Source organism: Crocuta crocuta, unplaced genomic scaffold (assembly GCF_008692635.1).
Source record: "Crocuta crocuta isolate KB4526 unplaced genomic scaffold, BGI_CrCroc_1.0 scaffold58, whole genome shotgun sequence".
NCBI classification, from domain to species: domain Eukaryota; kingdom Metazoa; phylum Chordata; class Mammalia; order Carnivora; family Hyaenidae; genus Crocuta; species Crocuta crocuta.
This window is the reverse complement of record NW_027532417.1, coordinates 1,354,532-1,371,380: the sequence shown is the minus strand read 5'-3', so window position 1 is coordinate 1,371,380 and position 16,849 is coordinate 1,354,532. Positions and strand designations below refer to the sequence as shown.

The 16,849-nt window shown below is 40.0% G+C and overlaps 1 protein-coding gene across 1 annotated transcript in view; it reads left to right on the top strand.

Moving 5' to 3' along the window:
• The window catches only part of ERICH3 (glutamate rich 3), a 111,708-nt gene extending 95,715 nt beyond the window's left edge, over positions 1-15,993 (top strand). The window contains 3 exon segments of the mRNA XM_077779001.1: positions 7,622-7,747; positions 11,174-13,573; positions 14,249-15,993. Coding sequence (XP_077635127.1) covers positions 7,622-7,747; positions 11,174-13,557 — 2,510 coding nt within the window. The 3' untranslated portion in view covers positions 13,558-13,573; positions 14,249-15,993.
• The last annotated feature ends 856 nt before the right edge of the window (positions 15,994-16,849 follow it).

The following is a 16,849-nucleotide window of genomic DNA, read 5'->3' as shown; positions in this document are numbered from 1 at the left end:
AGGTGCATATAATGCAGGCTGTATTTCGGTGCTGGATGGAATAGCAGAAACACTGGACGAGGATTGTGCTACTTGGAAGAAAGGGAGGTGGTTTATTTTTTTCCAGGTGTGTGAAATGAAAAGTGTGTAGGTTTTCTTGAATATTTTCCTTAAGTATTATGAGGAGTCTATGCTCTTGATTTAGAACATAGAAGCATCTATGATTCTAACGCATTTTGTTATCTTTTTGTTATCTTTTTATCAAGGCAGGTTCAACACTAGATGGCAAGGTTTGTGACTTTTTTATCTTTCTTAGGTTTTAATACATGTACCAAGACTCTCTGTCAGTGTTTACTTTTTATTAATAGCTTATGAAATAACATGAAATAACAGAAAATGGAGAAGAGTAGATGTAAAATATGACCCATAGATTTAGCACACACACAAGATTACATACATTTGATCAGGTTCTAAACTGAGGATTTACAAACTTATGTTGTCATATTTTTCATAAAATATCTTACCTTGCTTTTTATTCTTAATGCTATACCATTTTTATGTTATTATGTAATCTTTACAAATATGTTTCATGTCTGTGTGTTATCCCACTCCGTGATTTTCTTATAATTTAACCATTACCCTATTATATTTTTCCTATTTTCACTACTATTAATAGGACTCTAGTATCTTATTACCTAGGGTAATTTAAAGCTTATAGTTATTTTCTTAGGATAAGTTCCAAAAAGTAATTTCTGGATTACTTTTTATGGCTTTTGATAAAATGCGTTTCTTTACAAAATACTGCTAAAAAGTTTAAACAATACAGAACAGAGAGAATGAAAAGAAAATGAAATGAGAGCCAGTTTTCCTTTTATTCCTCTATTCTTTCCCATGAGACAGAGATGACTCTGTGGAGGATATTTTTAGGTCTGATTTCCAGAAAAATTTCTCTCTATACACATATATAAATGAGTTTATATATTACATATATACATATATTATTTTTATATACAGATGGAAATGATACATTTGTTTTACAACTTGTCTTTTATTTCACTTAGTACTGTATCTTCAGTATCTTTTCCTATCAGTGCACATAACTGTATTTTATTCTTATTTACCATACATAGTATGCCATCGTACTGCTTGAGTATTTTATAACTTTGCAAATTTTTAAAAAAATATCTTGCCTTCCGTGCAAGAATGGGTAGATTTGTTTTATGACACATCTTCCATAAAAGAATAAAACTTTGGGTTATAGAGGCAGAGATAATAAAGTAGGGTGGAAAATAAAACATTGATAGACTAAAAGCAAACAAATAAGCAACCAACGTGTAAAATGTTCAGAATGATGTAGAAGGATTAGGGCTATCCAAATTCAAGGATGCATAGATTGTAACTCTTGGGTGCTGATGTTTTAAGTATATTCAAGGAAATGATACAATACATTTGTAAATACTTAAAATAACAGATTAAGAGAATTCATAAATAGTCTCAAAGTTCCTTCTATGAATAAACATATCTAAGAAAATTTCAGATAAAATACACTGGGTCCTAATTTGCTTGATGCCAAGCAAAGAGGTTATGGCTAGTTCCTTTTTCTTAATTGAGCCTTCAGTTAGATGGCTCAGGGAGAGAGGGATGGGACCAAAGTGAATGCTTAAAGTGAAAGTCACATAGGTGATTATGCTGCAAAATACAGCTTATGTAAATTAGATCATAAGGAGTGGTAAAGATTGAAATGTGTATTATTTTATTTAGATCTCTGACTAGAATCTTTGGTCAAAATGGGGGGTGAGATAATGTGTAGAAGATTATCTATCATATTGTATGGTGCTTAATTAATCATTTTCAACCAGATTTAGAATGAAAACTGTGATTATGTTAAGAGCAGGTCTGTAGGCTATCACAATTACATTCAGTTAGTGATGTTTTATAGCATCCAAGGTAACACAACTTCATCTAAATTGTTTTCACCTAAGATCATAGCAGTGGATAAAGTAGTAAAGTGCTATATTCAGTGCCTACATACCTTTCAGACTGATAGCATAAAGTGATATTTTCCTTCTATATTATAATATATCTCACATTATTTATTGGGGTTTGTCACTAACAAATCAGGTGAACTGATATAAAAGATGTGTTATATGCAGTGAAGTAGATGAAATAAAAGATTATAATTGCTAGCTACAATGAGATAGTGTCCTTGGGAGGTAATTCAATATGATGGGGCACAGTGTTATTTTAATGTGTTTATTTTTCTCTGTTATATGCAGTTTAAGCTGTCCTAACGCATTGTGACGTGATCTTTGCTTTATGTTCCGGTGGAAAAATTAAAGTAGATTAATTTTTGAGTTAATATAATTTATACATTATGAATATAAATAAAATGATAAGAATAGAGTATTGTAGCATAAAGTAAAATATATATGGAAGTAGGGATTTTATACTTTTGTGTGTGAATGGGAAGACATCATAGTGCTTGGCTAGGAAATATAAAACTAATAACGTTATGGCTAACGTAATATTCAGTTTGATCATCATGCAGGCAAGTTAGATGGTCCTGATGAGAGAACAAGACAATCATGTGTTATGATTTGCAGTCTAAATACCATTTCTGGATGAATTGTGAAAGCATGTAGTTATTTGTTCCAATAGATTTCTACTGGCAATAAATATGTTTTGGTTATCTGCTTTATGTCACACCATTCTTGGCGTGAACATAATCAAGTTCTTGCCCATATCGGAGTTTATGTTCTAGTGAGATATATCTGACAAGTAAAAATGTTAACAAGTAATGGGGTATCCTGGACTAAGTGTAGAAGAAAAATAAATGAGGGGAGGAGGACAGAGTAATGGTTTGAGGAAGGGGTGGTCATCTAAGGAAAGAGTATAGGAAGGAGAGGAAATAACAAATTGAGATCCTAAATGGGGAGCATCGTTGCTGAGTGAAGGATCTGGCAAGGAGCGTGGTGTGACAGGATCAGAACAGGAGAGCCAGAAAGTGGTGGGAGATGAGGTGGAGGGAGAAACTTACATGCCGCAGTGAGGTTTTTATCCTGAGAGAGGAAGCCATTGGAAAAGTCTGAGCATACAAATGCCACCATCTGGAAGTTTTAGAAAGACTATTCTAGCTACTGTGTGGAAGATAGACTTTAGCTCTCTGCAGCTCTTATCTCCGAACAGCTGTGGTCTTGAGTTTGTAATTAATCCTGGGTCTGCATTGTCAATGCCAGAGGTAACGCAGGAGCATCTTTACTGTGTAGGTAGATGGTGTTAGTCATGAAGTTTGTCATGGTGACTTGCTCGGAAGGTAATTGATTGGCCACGCGAAGAGCGATTGAAGCACACGGGTGGCATGAAAGGTGACTGGGAACTTGGGATAAACTTGGGTATGTCTTCACTTTGCCTTTATGGACTTCTTACCTTCTTAAAATTCAGGTGAGAAGTTCTTAGCAAAACTTCCTTCTGATATTGAAATGTTCAGGATTATTAGCATGTTTTCAGATGGGATCAGTTTATTTTGTTTCAAAACAAGCAGAGAAGAAGGAATGAATTTAGAAAGCATGCCCACTAATAGTGAAAACTCTATCCTTGTCACCACTTTTCAATTACGAATTATCAAACATAGAAAGAATTGGAGGAAATTGTGACATTGTTGACAAAGCACAGGGACACACAGCCTTTCATCATTATTGGTGAAATTGTTAGTTGATACCTCTTTTTTGAAGAACATAAAAAACATGTATCAAATGCTTCCAAAAATATGCTTTTTGAGCCAGCAATTCCAATTCCAGGAATTTGCCTTAAGGGAATAGTCAGGATAAAACAAACATGATTATAAGTGGTGTTTAAAATAGCTTTCTAATCACGCGCACGTGCTCACCCACACACACACACAAATAGAAATAACTCAATATTTAAATGCAGGCAAATGTTTAACCAATTTTTTTAATGTTTTATTTATTTTTGAGAGAGAGAGAGAAAGAAAGAGTAGGATCTGGGGAGACAGAATCTGAAGCAGGCTCCAGGCTCTGAGCTGTCAGCGTAGAGCTTGACGCGGGGCTCAAACTCATGAACCCTGAGATCATGACCTGAGCTGAAGTTGGATGCTTAACCAACTTAGCCACCCAGGCATTCCTGGTTAACCAAATTTTAGTAAATACTTATTAGAACATTCTATGCAGTTACTAAAGAATCTTTTCTAATTTGATGAAATGTGGAAATAATCACAATATATTAGTAAATGAATAAAATGGGGTACAAAATGTTAGCTATCTAAGTGGAGGGTAAAAATTTACATAGATTCACCAAATGTTTAACTAGTAGTTCTGAGTGGTGAAACTATGATTTTTTTTAAATGTTTTATTTACTTCTGAGAGACAGAGAGAGAGACAGATCATGAGTGGGGGAGGGACTGAGAGAGACAGACCCCACTCTTTTTAATCCACTTAAAAAACTTTTTAATGCTTATTCATTCTTGAGAAAGAGAAAGAGAGAGACAGAGCATGAGTGGGGGAGGGGCAAGGAGAGAGGGAGACACAGACTCTGAAGCAGGCTCTAGACTCTGAGCTGTCAGCACAGAGCCCAACATGGGGTTCAGACTCACAAACTGTGAGATCATGACCTGAGCCGAAGTCAGATGCCCAACCGACTGACCCACCCAGGCACCCCATTTACTCTACTTTTTAAAAATACTCCCTAAAAAATATTTTTTAGGGAGAGAGAGAGACAGAGTGTGAGTGAGGGGAGGGGCAGAGAGAGAGGGAGACACAGAATCTGAAACAGGCTCCAGGCTCTGAGCTGTCAGCACAGAGCCTGATGTGGGGCTCAAACTCTCAAACCTGACCTGAGTGGAAGTTGGATGCTTAACTGACTGAGCCACCCTGATGCCCCTTTTTATTCTTTTTTTTGTACTTTATAATCTTTTAAGGTTTTAGGTAAGAATTATTTCCCTAGTTAAGGAAAGTACTGTATATATTATTTTAAAATATGTTTGTTTTCATAATGAAAAAGCTCACATTATCAGGTAATAATATTTTTGTATTTAAAAAACATCTTAAAATATTCTATATCATTTGAGTGGAAAAGGTTGTTTTCTAAGAAATTCTCTGTGTGAGCCTCTTCTGTTTTGCTACGAAGGCTATGAGAACTGACAGTTACCTTTGCTTTTATTGGTCATCTTTAGAGAGAGGGAAGGAGAGGAGTCTCGGGGGGTGAAGAGCTAAGTAGTTAAGGACACAAAGTGATGTGTCACATTGCTGGTGCTGGCGGGGCTCAGCGTGCACAGTCCTCTCCTCTATGTAGAAACCCTCAAGGTTAGACCCTGGTCAAGTTCTTGCTTTTAAGTTTCAGTTTCAGAACATCTGAGGGAAAAATGACCAAGTGAGGCCTTTTCTGGTCTCCTACCTAATAAGTCCTTGATGCTCAGGCCAGGGTCCCATTCTCAATAAATCTGAAGCAGGTATCACCTAACTATACATCTACTTCCAAAAGCCTTCTCATCTACTTTCAAAGCCCAACCCTCCAGGGGCAAGCAAGCAGATGTGGCCAAGTGCTGATGACAGTCCTGAGACAAAGCGACTACATGCTTCACTGTCCATTCTGAGTGAGTTGTAATTTCCACATTATGCTAATACCTTTTGGCTTCTTAGAATAGCTTTTGGTTCAATAGTTGCTAATTGTTTATTTTAATCATTGTTTATTATTATTACTGTAAACCATATTTCTTTAAACATTTTTATTGAGGTATAATTGATGCACATGATATTATTTGAGGTGTACAACCTAATGACTCGATCTTTGTATAACAAACCATATTTCTTTATAGTCTATGGGCTACTTAGAGAAAAAACCCAGATGTCTCATTGGCCCTGATGAAACAAAGCTTCAAGTAATTGCTATGAAACCAGACTTGCTCCCATCCTCCTGCCCCACTGTCTTTGGGATTTCTATTGCTCAAGAAATCGGCCAAGCAAATTTATACACAAGGACATAAAACACTGCTTATTTAAACCCATTAGTTATATACTGTTAACATTATTACAGTGGGCAAGATGATGTTTAGCTTATAAATACTATGTTCCTAAAATAAAGAATGACTTGATAACAAACCCAACTATAATCTAATTGTCATGAGTTGATGTCATCTCAACTGTATTGTTGTAAAAAACTTTTTAATTTGGCATATTGGATGAATGAGGAAAACTGATGTTCAAAAACTTTTTAAATAGAATACATACCTGAACTATTTGATGCACCTATTTTCACTTTCATGTTTGTTCTCTTAAGACTAATAAAGTTAAGTCACCCCATTTTTCCCACCAAAAACCACATGACACAGACATTTCACTATTTGCTTCCAAACACAGATGGATCAGGTTGTAACTATCCCTTAACAAGTCACCTTAAAGTGAGCAAGAGACCACATTCTAATTGTTTTTCTTGAAGTATAGTCTTTGGATCAATTGAATCAGAATACATGAGAGGAAAGAAAAGGAAAAGGTAAGAAAGAAAAGAGGGAAGGAAAGGAGAGAGGAAGGGAGGGAGGCAGGAGGGGAGAAAGAGAAAGAGGAAGATAGATATAGAAGGAAGGAGGAGAGGAAGAAGGGAGGGAGGAAGGAAAGGGTATTTTGGAGATAGATTCTTATCTGGGAGGGCAGATCAAGATCTAGTGTTTTCCAGTGAGCTTTAATTAACCAGAAGGTAGCATAATGGTAGATGTCAGTGATTTGGGAACATGAATCATCAGATGATAGGCAAGTGATGTAGACAGGGACATGTCAGAAGCCAAAGACAAATTTAATTGATATTACAATGTTGCCTAGAATCCTACCAGATTGGGTGGTTATACTTATAATAGACATGCTCATCATCATCAGAGCTATCATCATCAGGCACCTGCTAATGAGTGCAAGATAAGCATGCTCTACATATATTGCTTTTTTTAATCCTTCCAATAACCACTGAGTAGGTATCTTTTTTGGCAGATGGGTAAACTGAGGCTTAGGCTTAAGTCAACGAACTTACCGAAGGTGACACAGTATGGAGTATATGGGATTTGAACTTTGGTTATTGTGTTTCGGAATTTCCATGGCTAGTAATCAGCTGCAGATAACAGCAGTTTCTACAACAGCTTTTACTGTCAAATATATAGGAATCATGCAATAGCTTTTTTTGCTCTGTCCACATGAAGTGAGTATTGGGGTCAAATCACTAAAATCTAATGGATGAAATGCTCATAGTATAGTCAGCTCTGGTAGTTTTAGCAATTTCAAAGAGCAGTGATGATTGGTGTTATAAAAAGCCGTAACACGTATTTCTAGAAAGGAAAAGGCAACTAAACCTCTTTTTCAATCATTTCATTGCATGTGCGTTTGGCAAATCTGTCACTGCTTCTGGCTATTGTGTCTTTTGTTGGAAGTACTTCTTTGCATGGATCTCTTTACTTCATGATCTTCGATTGTGTTTTTGAAATCACGGCTTGGAAGCTATTTACTCTTAATAGATTTTAAAAACAAGGTCACATTTTAATGTGAAAGCTTTAAAATTAACCCCCTTGCTGAAATGATGTGAAATAGCTCAGCAATATTCCCATGACCTGTTTTTATGCCTTTTGATATCTTATGTGATCTCCAAGCAGTTGGACAGATTGTAGCAGAAGCTGTGGAACCTCGCTGCCACTGTCACTCTGACACTGAGCCTGGTGTTAGCAGCACAGATGAGGGGGAAAGGCACTGGAGGAAGCCGGAGATTGACACAGGTGCAGGTAAGGGCACATCATTACCTAGGAAAGACCTTTAGAAAAATCCTCTGCAAGACAGCCTCGTTTCTGCCTTTCATCTTCCGACCCTTGCTTCCTCCTTCTTCCACTCTTATTTTCTTTTCAACTAATGAATTTGATGGCAGGAGGTGGTTGAGAGGCCTTAGGGGAGCTTTAAAGCTGATATCAGATATGAGGTTATTACTCTTTTTTGAATGGATTAGTGCCTAGATTGGAGGGAAAAAAGACTTTAGATTATAAAACAAAATATCAGTAGGGATTTTCAGATCAGTCTTATTTCGTACTTGCCCTCCCAGTCAGTTGACTAGGGAGGAAGATTTGCCTTACTGACCCACTGGAGACCAGAGAGCCAAGGCACATTTCACAATGGTTTATTTGAACGCCTTATTTTTTTAAATTAGGGAAGAATTTGTTGTCATCAGCATATGACCTGGGCTCTTGGTGATGAGTATTCCAGCTGCAAGATTGCCAATTAGAGTGACTCAACAGACCATGACTCATATGCATCAGGGCAAACATCCCATGCCCTTGAAATCAAGTCTCTCCCTATTTAGTATTAGACTTTTTAAAACCACCCTGATTTGAATTTATGTGTGTGTATATAGGGGGAGGGGTTATTTATTTTATTCATCCCATGGTCACATTACCCCCCACTTCTAATTTTTAATGACAGTCATTAAGCACTGTGAGGTTATTTGAGATTTTAGCCTATTTTCAAGCAAATGAATTTGCCAGCCATAGTTTCATGGTGCTAGCAGAAGACACAAGACTCCTGGGTCAGAGAAAAAGGACTATATTACTCACAATAAATAGTAGCCAGAATATTTGCACATATGCCATTTCCCTGAGCTCCAGTTCCCCCCAAGTAACGTGGAGAGGGCCGATGACACTTGAACGTGAAGCAGACAAGTTACAGAAGGACCCCAAGGGCTTAGAGACGCCAAATCTTTTGTGGTGGCCATTCCACCAGAGGTCTTCCAGTGTACTCACAGATATTCTGCAATGTGGGCACGGCAGTCATTCTTGATCAACTCTGATTCAAGCAAGAAAATATGGTTTATTGTAAGCAGTGGAGGAGGAGTGTGGAAGACTCGTTAGGGAGTCCTGTGTGCCAGAAACTGTGCTAAGCATTTGATGGTTTGCTATCACAAGGATTCTGTGAGTTGAGTGTTTCTATTCTCATTTTATGGATAGAAAAATGAAGGCTTAGAAAGGTGTTGTTTCTCAAGTTCACATACATAGTAAGTGGCAGAGCTGATGTTTTCATCCAGATCTATCTGACCCCGAAGTCCACCACTCATTCCACTAAATCGAATTGCCTCTGTTTATGAATTTTGCTTGCTCTCTTATATTCATTTTCCCCCCAAAGTCCATGATGTTACTATCAAAAAACACGTCATGGTTTTCATACTGATACTTCTTGGAAGGATTTCAATTACTCTCTCTCTCTCTTACCTCAGGAATGTCATGTCTGACTCCCCCATGGTGATCGTGTTCATATAATAGCTCAGCTGGATGCTATTAGCCCTTTCTCTCCTAGAATTTAGGCACAGTATATTATTATATGGTGTCTAGGCAGTTTTATTCCCCCATTTTCCTTAATGTTCTTTAATTAATCCATAAATTTAAAGTCCAGCTTAGCAAAACAGAGAATTTTATTTAAATGTTTTTCATAACCGATTTATTAATATACTTTCATGCAGGAATTTGAATAGCAACAGATATACTATTAAAGAGACTTAACACACTTTGCTTTAATTTAATTTTATTCTAAATCCAATAATAATCTATAATGAGATACAATGGACCAATGAGATGAAATATGAATAATGAAATAAAATTCAGGTGAATTGGCTACATATTCTCTGAATGAACATTGGGCTCTACATTTCCCTCTGGCTGCTTCTAGGTACAATTTAGTAAATAACTCCTGTGATATGCTGAGGACCACATATAAAAGTCAATACCAACCCTACTGACAGACCTGAAATTTCTGTTACCTCTTTGAAAGAAGACATCAAAAGTTACCTTCCAAATATATTTTTAAGAGAAATAATATCAGCTATCACTTCCTTACTTCAAAATGGTTTATTTTAATAGCTGCAACAGACCAAGGAAATGCCACAAAGGACAGCTGTGTTTTGTGTTAGGGGAGAAAATGGAATGATAATACAGTCCTGAAATTGGGTATCAGAATAGGGAAGAAGGAAGATCAGGGGTTGAGGTTGCTGGTAGATTGTTGGTAATGGGTTGGGGGTGGGGGTTAGATGGCTAACCAAAAAGACAAGAAATAGAAAATATGAGGAAGACACATTTGCCTACTTTATAAGTTTATATAATTTGGAGGTTGACACACTGGTATGATAACTTATGGCTTCGAGCCCATGGGCCTCTATAAATTAAAAAGATTAGATTGATAACGAAATTATTAAGGTGATCATTTTAGAACTTCCTATCTCCCTAAATATTGTTCTGCAGCTGGAAAATTTAAATGCTTTGGGTATTTGGCATGGCATACCTTTATTTATTTTGCATGGGTCATTTCAACAGAAATGCATGTCTTTGTGAAATAGTAAGAAATGCATTGAAGCCTTTAAGAAATATATTGAACGTACATTTATTGAAGTATGATGGCTAGTATACCCAGATTTGCTAGGGAAATATGGATGAGAACTTATGAAATACTTCAAGAAGGTTATTTATGTTGAAATTTGTCCCAGACTACAAAGTCCTGTCTTGTTCTGTGATCCTGTTTTGCCAAAGGCAAATCAGTTTCTGAACTTAGATGGGAGGTATCTTGACCTATAGTACAAATTGGTGTCTTTAGTAAAAAGTCTTACCTTGAGCTATAAAGTTATTTGATGACTAAATCTAGATATAGTAGCTTTAAAATGTGGGAGTAATGTATGAGATAGTAATCAGCTCACACTGTATTGTGATTGTGTTGTCAAATGCCCACACAAGTCCAAGAAACACAGGCTGAGGACAGGCATATTATGATGCTATAGGGAACAATGATTTCTAAGGAGTGAAATACTGTTTTTCTTATTGTATATTTTTCTGCTAGTCCTAATATTTCAAATGAAAGTAGGATGTGTGTGTGTGTGTGTGCGCGCACATGGGTATGTGTGTGCATGAGAGAGAGATTACTGTAAGACATGGAGATTTTGTTTTCAACATTTCTGATATTTAATTTTCCTTTCAAATCAATGTGTCCATTAAATTGATAGCACTTCTTTTCATCACGAAGAGCCATTATTAAATCATGGTGCATGTTATAGTAGATGGCATCATAGAATCGAGGAAATATTTTATACATAATATCATTGGCTCTCACATATGATTATACAGAATATCTCCTCCCTGTGCACTTTGATTAAAGCGACCTTGTTTTCTAACCTTATTTTATAGCACCAAATAGGAATTTTGTGTTGGAGGAAAGGGCACCACTCAACTTAAACAAGGAATCCAATCAAGTTGCATCAGAAGTGGACATACTGGAGAAGAAAGAGGCAGTGGAGGAAGCTGAAATTCCCCGGCACAGGGATGCTGACACAGTAGACGAGAAAGGGGATGCAGCGCTGTGGGAAACACCCAGGGTTAATGAGGTTCCCTTGGGGGAGTGGAAGTCAACCGCAGAGCAGCCAGTGTTAGTAGAACAGTTTATAGAGGAAAGAGAGATCCCTCAGGGCATAGCAGAAGCAGAAGGGGATAAAAGGCCTGGTCTTGAGGAGGTAAGCCCCCAGGGGAAAGACACAGCTGGAGCTTCTGGAAGTCTGAATGAAGGTCAGGATGAGGTTCCTGAAGAGGGGGCCTTGCTGCCAACAGTGCTGGACACACGGAAGGTGGCTGCTGAGGAGGAGCAGGGCTCAGAGAAGGCAGTGTTTGCAAGCAAGACAGCGCCTGGGAACTCAGAGTGTGTTCCGGAGGCGGCAGCTCTGAGGGAGGCAGTGACAGTGGAAATGAGGGAGGCTGAGAGAGGGGAGGCTGTGAGCGAGGCAGGGTCTGAAAAGCCTGATATGACGAACAGTGAACAGGAAGCATCTACAGACCTAGAGAACCTGGGGGCCATGGAAGATGCCGCATCTGAGAGAGAGGATGGTTCAGAAGAGGCAGTGCTTGGGGGAGAGGAACCGGCCAAAGAGGGGAAGGTGGTTATGGGAACGCAGACACCCTTGAACTCCTCAACTCCTGAGAAGGCCGAGGCTCCCCAGAGGGGAGTTTTGGAGGACAGCCAGGAAGAGCTTTGTAAGGAAGATACCGAAAGGGAGGAGGCTGAGACTGAGGCAGACTCTAACAAAGATGACAGGAAAGAAATGTTACCTGAGGAATTAGGTGTAGCGAGAGAGAAGAGGAAAACTGAGAAGCCAGAGGCACCTCTGGAGGAAACCGAATCTGAGCGGGAAGAGGTGAGGAGGGCAAATGCTCGTCAGGGTGAAGACAATTTAGAAGAAGAGCAAAAGTTTAAAGGGGAAGAGCAGGGAACCACGAAGGAAGTGATACCTGAGGAAGAGACACAAGTCCCCCCAAATGAAATGGCGTGTGATGCTGAGGGTGAAGCGCCCATAGGGGCATCTGAATCACCTACAGACACAGGGCCGCAGGGAGGAGATTCACTGAGAGAGAGAGAGGGGACTGTGTTTGAAGCGGCACCTGCAGATGAAAAGTCACTGGAAGACACAACAGCTCTGAGGAAAGAGGAAGGAGGGGAAAGACTGAGAGAAGCCCAGGACCCAGAGCAGAGCAGAGGCAGAGCAGAACCGCTCTCTCTGGAGGACGGGGCTCCCTCAGGGCAGGACGAGGGGCCAGGCCCTGAGCCGGAGGGTATGTTTGGAGGTCCTGAAACTGAGCCAGGGGGAGAGGGGCAGGTGCCCCAGGTGATGACCATGGCCACAGGTGAGGTCCAGGAGTGTGCAGTCAAAGATCAAGATAGCCTGGCGGGATTGGAAGGGGGAGATAAGGAAGGGCCCTTGCAGGGGCAGCAAGGAGCGGGGTTCACAGCGATGACCCAAGAAGATGTTTCTGAGGAAGACTCCATGATGGCAGAAAAGCAGAGTGAAGAAGCTATGGATGTGGACCCAGAAGAGGAGGCAGATAAAGATCGCCCCCTGGGGACAGGAGTGATGGCCCACGGGGACACAGAGGGGGCTGGGAGCTTACAAGGGGGGGTGGCGGTGGCTGAGGAAGATCCCCACCCAGGAGGAGCCGCAGGAACGGCCGAGGAGAAGAGGGGGGTGTTGGCAGATTTGAAGACAGCTGAGGGGAAAACAGAGGCAAATAAAGCCTCCTCCTTCTTGTCAGATGCTGCTGGCAAGGAGACGCCTCACCAAGTGGATGACTTACCGGGGGAAAGGGCAGCTGCCGAGGTGGTGGTAGAGGAAACAGAGCTGGGCAGGGAGGAGGTGGCGGCGGTGCAGGAGGCGACAGGGACTTGGGTGGGGACTCCACGAGAACCTTCAGACCCGAGAGGGGAGGCCCCACAGACAGGGCCGGATCCGGAGGGCGGGGCACTTGATACCACGCAGCAGCGCGCAGAGTCGGTGGTGGGGGTGGTGGGCGAGGAGGTGGGCCTGGGGAGCTGCGCCAGGGGGCAGGAGTTGGGTGCAGCTGAGGAATTCAGCCTAGGACTGTGCCCGGGGAGAGAGTCAGAGCCTGGCAGGGAGACCCTGCAGGGCGTGGAAACACTCCCTGCAAAGCCTGATTGCCCTGAAACCCAAGAGAAGCAGGAGCTCACCGTGCAAAGAGAAAAAGAAAGTGAGAACGCACATGTCTCCCTGAGCAACATGAAGGCCTAAGACTTTGTGGCAGAAGGTGAGTGTAAGCCTGCTCTGTTCGCAGGACCAAACAGATCCCCCACCTGAGGTACCCTGCTCTCAGGGCGGGCTCCAAGCGCCGCCAGTCCGTGCACACACCTGTGCACAGTCACACCAATTCTGTGCCGCTTAACCCCAAGCCCAGGAGGACAGCGGCTTTGTCAGGCCAGGGTGGAGCCAACCTGCACCGGGGACCCACTTCCACTCCTTTCGCCCCTGAGTCCCCCTCTCTGCTCTGTGGGCACAGCTCTCCGCAGTGGTGAAATCCGTGTCTCCTTCCTGGAGCTCCAGAGTTGAAATCAAGAGAATGGGCCACAGGGACACACCGCAGACAAAAAGAATCACACTCTATTCCCCATTCATTTCCCTTTTAGTGGTTAAAAGGATGGCTGTGATTATTTGCCTTCCAATGGGCTCTCTGCCTTCCTTTCTGCAGTGTTTGTGAAGTTTAATATAAATATTGCATAAATTATAAAATATATGAAAATATTTAAAACGTATACAAATTATGAAAATACATGTAAAATACTGAAGATTGTAACTAAAGGCCAAATTTCTCTTTTAGCATTTCCTCCATTCCTGCTATTTCCCTGATGCCTTCCTATCCGTAGTGCCTGTTTCTACTACCCTGAGTGATTTCACTCATAGTTCTGTCCCTCTTACTATTTTTCAGGATATTTTAAGATGTCTTCTGGAAGACTGGAGAAAGATTCACCAAGCATCTCACTAGAACTTTAGATTTTATCTTTTTTTTTTTTTAATCATTGTATTGTCGGAGCTAATTCCCAATGTGGCAGTGCTGGTCAGTACACAGTGAGCACCTTGAGAATAGCTGAGTAGATCTGCGGGACCCTCTTCGGGGCCACTCTCTTCCGGACCACTGGTTCCTAATGGAGGGCTGTGAGGCTGTTACGTATTCAGCCTGGCCAACGTGTCTCTGCTCAAACCAAACTGATAGTTTTCACGTGTTTGACTTTTACCAAAGAGCACCTGAAAGGCTCAGTCCTCACATCTGTTTAAATTCCTTTTTATTTCTAATCAAATATTAGTCCCGGTTTCATACATTAGAGTTTTATTTCAAGTCCATGGCTTGGGGCATTAATGACTTAGTTTGTGCAAATGAGCTCTAAAGGTCCTTCCTCATACACTCAGGACTAAGATTGCGCCAACCCTGTAAATCTCCCCAGAAAGGAACTTCATGGCACATAAACTCACCTACATTTAGAAATAGTCACTCATCCTATGATGACTATTTACGCAGAAGAGTAAAGCGGCAATCTTATTTCAAAATGCCCTTTGTTTTTGTGTGTGGGGGTTTCTGTACTTCTGCGTTCTGAGGTAGACATAAATGCTTGTGGCATTTTGTCCCTGGGGGCCTTATTTATAGCTCCATTCAAATTTAAATCAAAGTAGTAAATAATTTAGCTGACTGAAATGAGTATCAATAATTATAGCAGGTAAACGGTGCACATGAGCACATACACCAACATTCTAGACCCTAGATTCTTCGGTTGATGTCATTTGATAGAAAAGAAACTTAGAATAAATTAGTGCACTGCTCACCTTCCCAAGTTCTGTTATTTCAAACCTGTGAACTAACCTTGCAGGGCGTTGTAAATCAACAGTCAGAATCACTTTCTAAATTACTCCTTGATATTACTAGAAATAGTTGTGCATCGGCATGCCTGCTGGAGATTTCCATTTCCTTGAAGACATCTTTGTTCATATAGCAGTACCCTAAAGGGCACATATGTTTGGCCATCTTTTCTCACATGAGGGGGTGAAACAAAATTTCCTAAAGCGGTGATTCTCCAGCTGGAGTACACATTAGACTTACATGGAGCACTTTCATGAATGATTCAACCCCTGGCCCCCCCTCCCCCAGAGATTTGGATTTAATTAGTTTAGGTGGGTATAGAGATCAGGTGTTTCAGTTTTGGGTTTTTTGTTTGTTTGTTTGTTTGTTTTTTTAAATTCAGTTGATTCTACTATGGAGCTAAAATTGAGAAGCGCTGCCCTAAATCGTCGTATAATCTATGCTGGCTGCCCTACCCTCTGTCCCTCGGGACCAGGCATATTCTCTTTATAGGTATGTTTCATTTTAATAAAAGAGCTGTTGAATGATCAAAGCTATAATGGACCTTTGGGTCTCAAAATGTGGTCCCTTGATCAGGATATCAGCATCACCTGGCACTGTTCCAAATACTAATTCCCACCCTCATCTCACACCTATTAAATTGGAAACTCTGTGGCTGGGGCTACGCAGTTGGTGTTTTAACAAGCCCTCCAGGTAATTCTGATGTACTCTAAAGTCTGGAAACTGCTGTTGTGGACTATGGATTGTACTGAGGATTAGTCTCAGTTGGAAAATGGATTGCAGAAGCATTGTGAACTTTCTCGCTGTGTCCCTCTCTTTCTGTCTCTCTATTTTTCTTCCTTTGTCTAGGAAAGGGCACTCACTATAAAAGTGATGGATTCAATATTAAGCTCATTTTTATTATGACTGCAATAATGTGTTTATGAAGTCTTTCAGCCCGGTCCCCTATTGAGGTTGAGCGTCAGCCACAGCACACCATAGATCTCCATCATCTGTCTTAAGTTTTATGGGTGGGTTTCATTTACATTATATCCGATTTCATTTATTACTGAACTGCATGACTGTGGAGCTCTATGGTAGTTTTTCCTGATCTCAACCTGAATGCCACAGAGCACTGTGAAGACACAGCACCTTATGGGAAAGACTGTAAACTTGTTAATTCCATTGAAGAATGAGTTTTGTACAATGTGCTATATGGAAATTGCATTGAATTATTTTTATATTTAACACATTCCGTCAAAACATTCTGTAACATAATTCTACAATCTGCATGTGGGTTTAAGTGTGAAATTCAGTGTTGTGATATTTTGATTAAATGAATCTTTCTCTGCAAATACTCTGTTGATAAAACTATATGTGAAACCAAACTGATTTTTCCCCTAGTTTCATTATTAAAAGCATAAACAAACTATATGTTTACAGATAAGACATGTGAATGATTCTTTATAAATAGATTAGACTGAAAATCTTCTTTGTCCTTTCCTTAAAAAAGTTAAACTTCATAAACCAGAGAAAATCAGTTTCATTGGGCTGTTTATATTGACTGTCTATATTCAAACATGTCTGCATTCATGTCTTTCATATACATAATGTTAGGAAAATTATCACCAATTCATAAATAAATAAAGACAAGCTCAAAATCATAGTCTTTTTTTTTTTTAATGTTTTATTTATTTC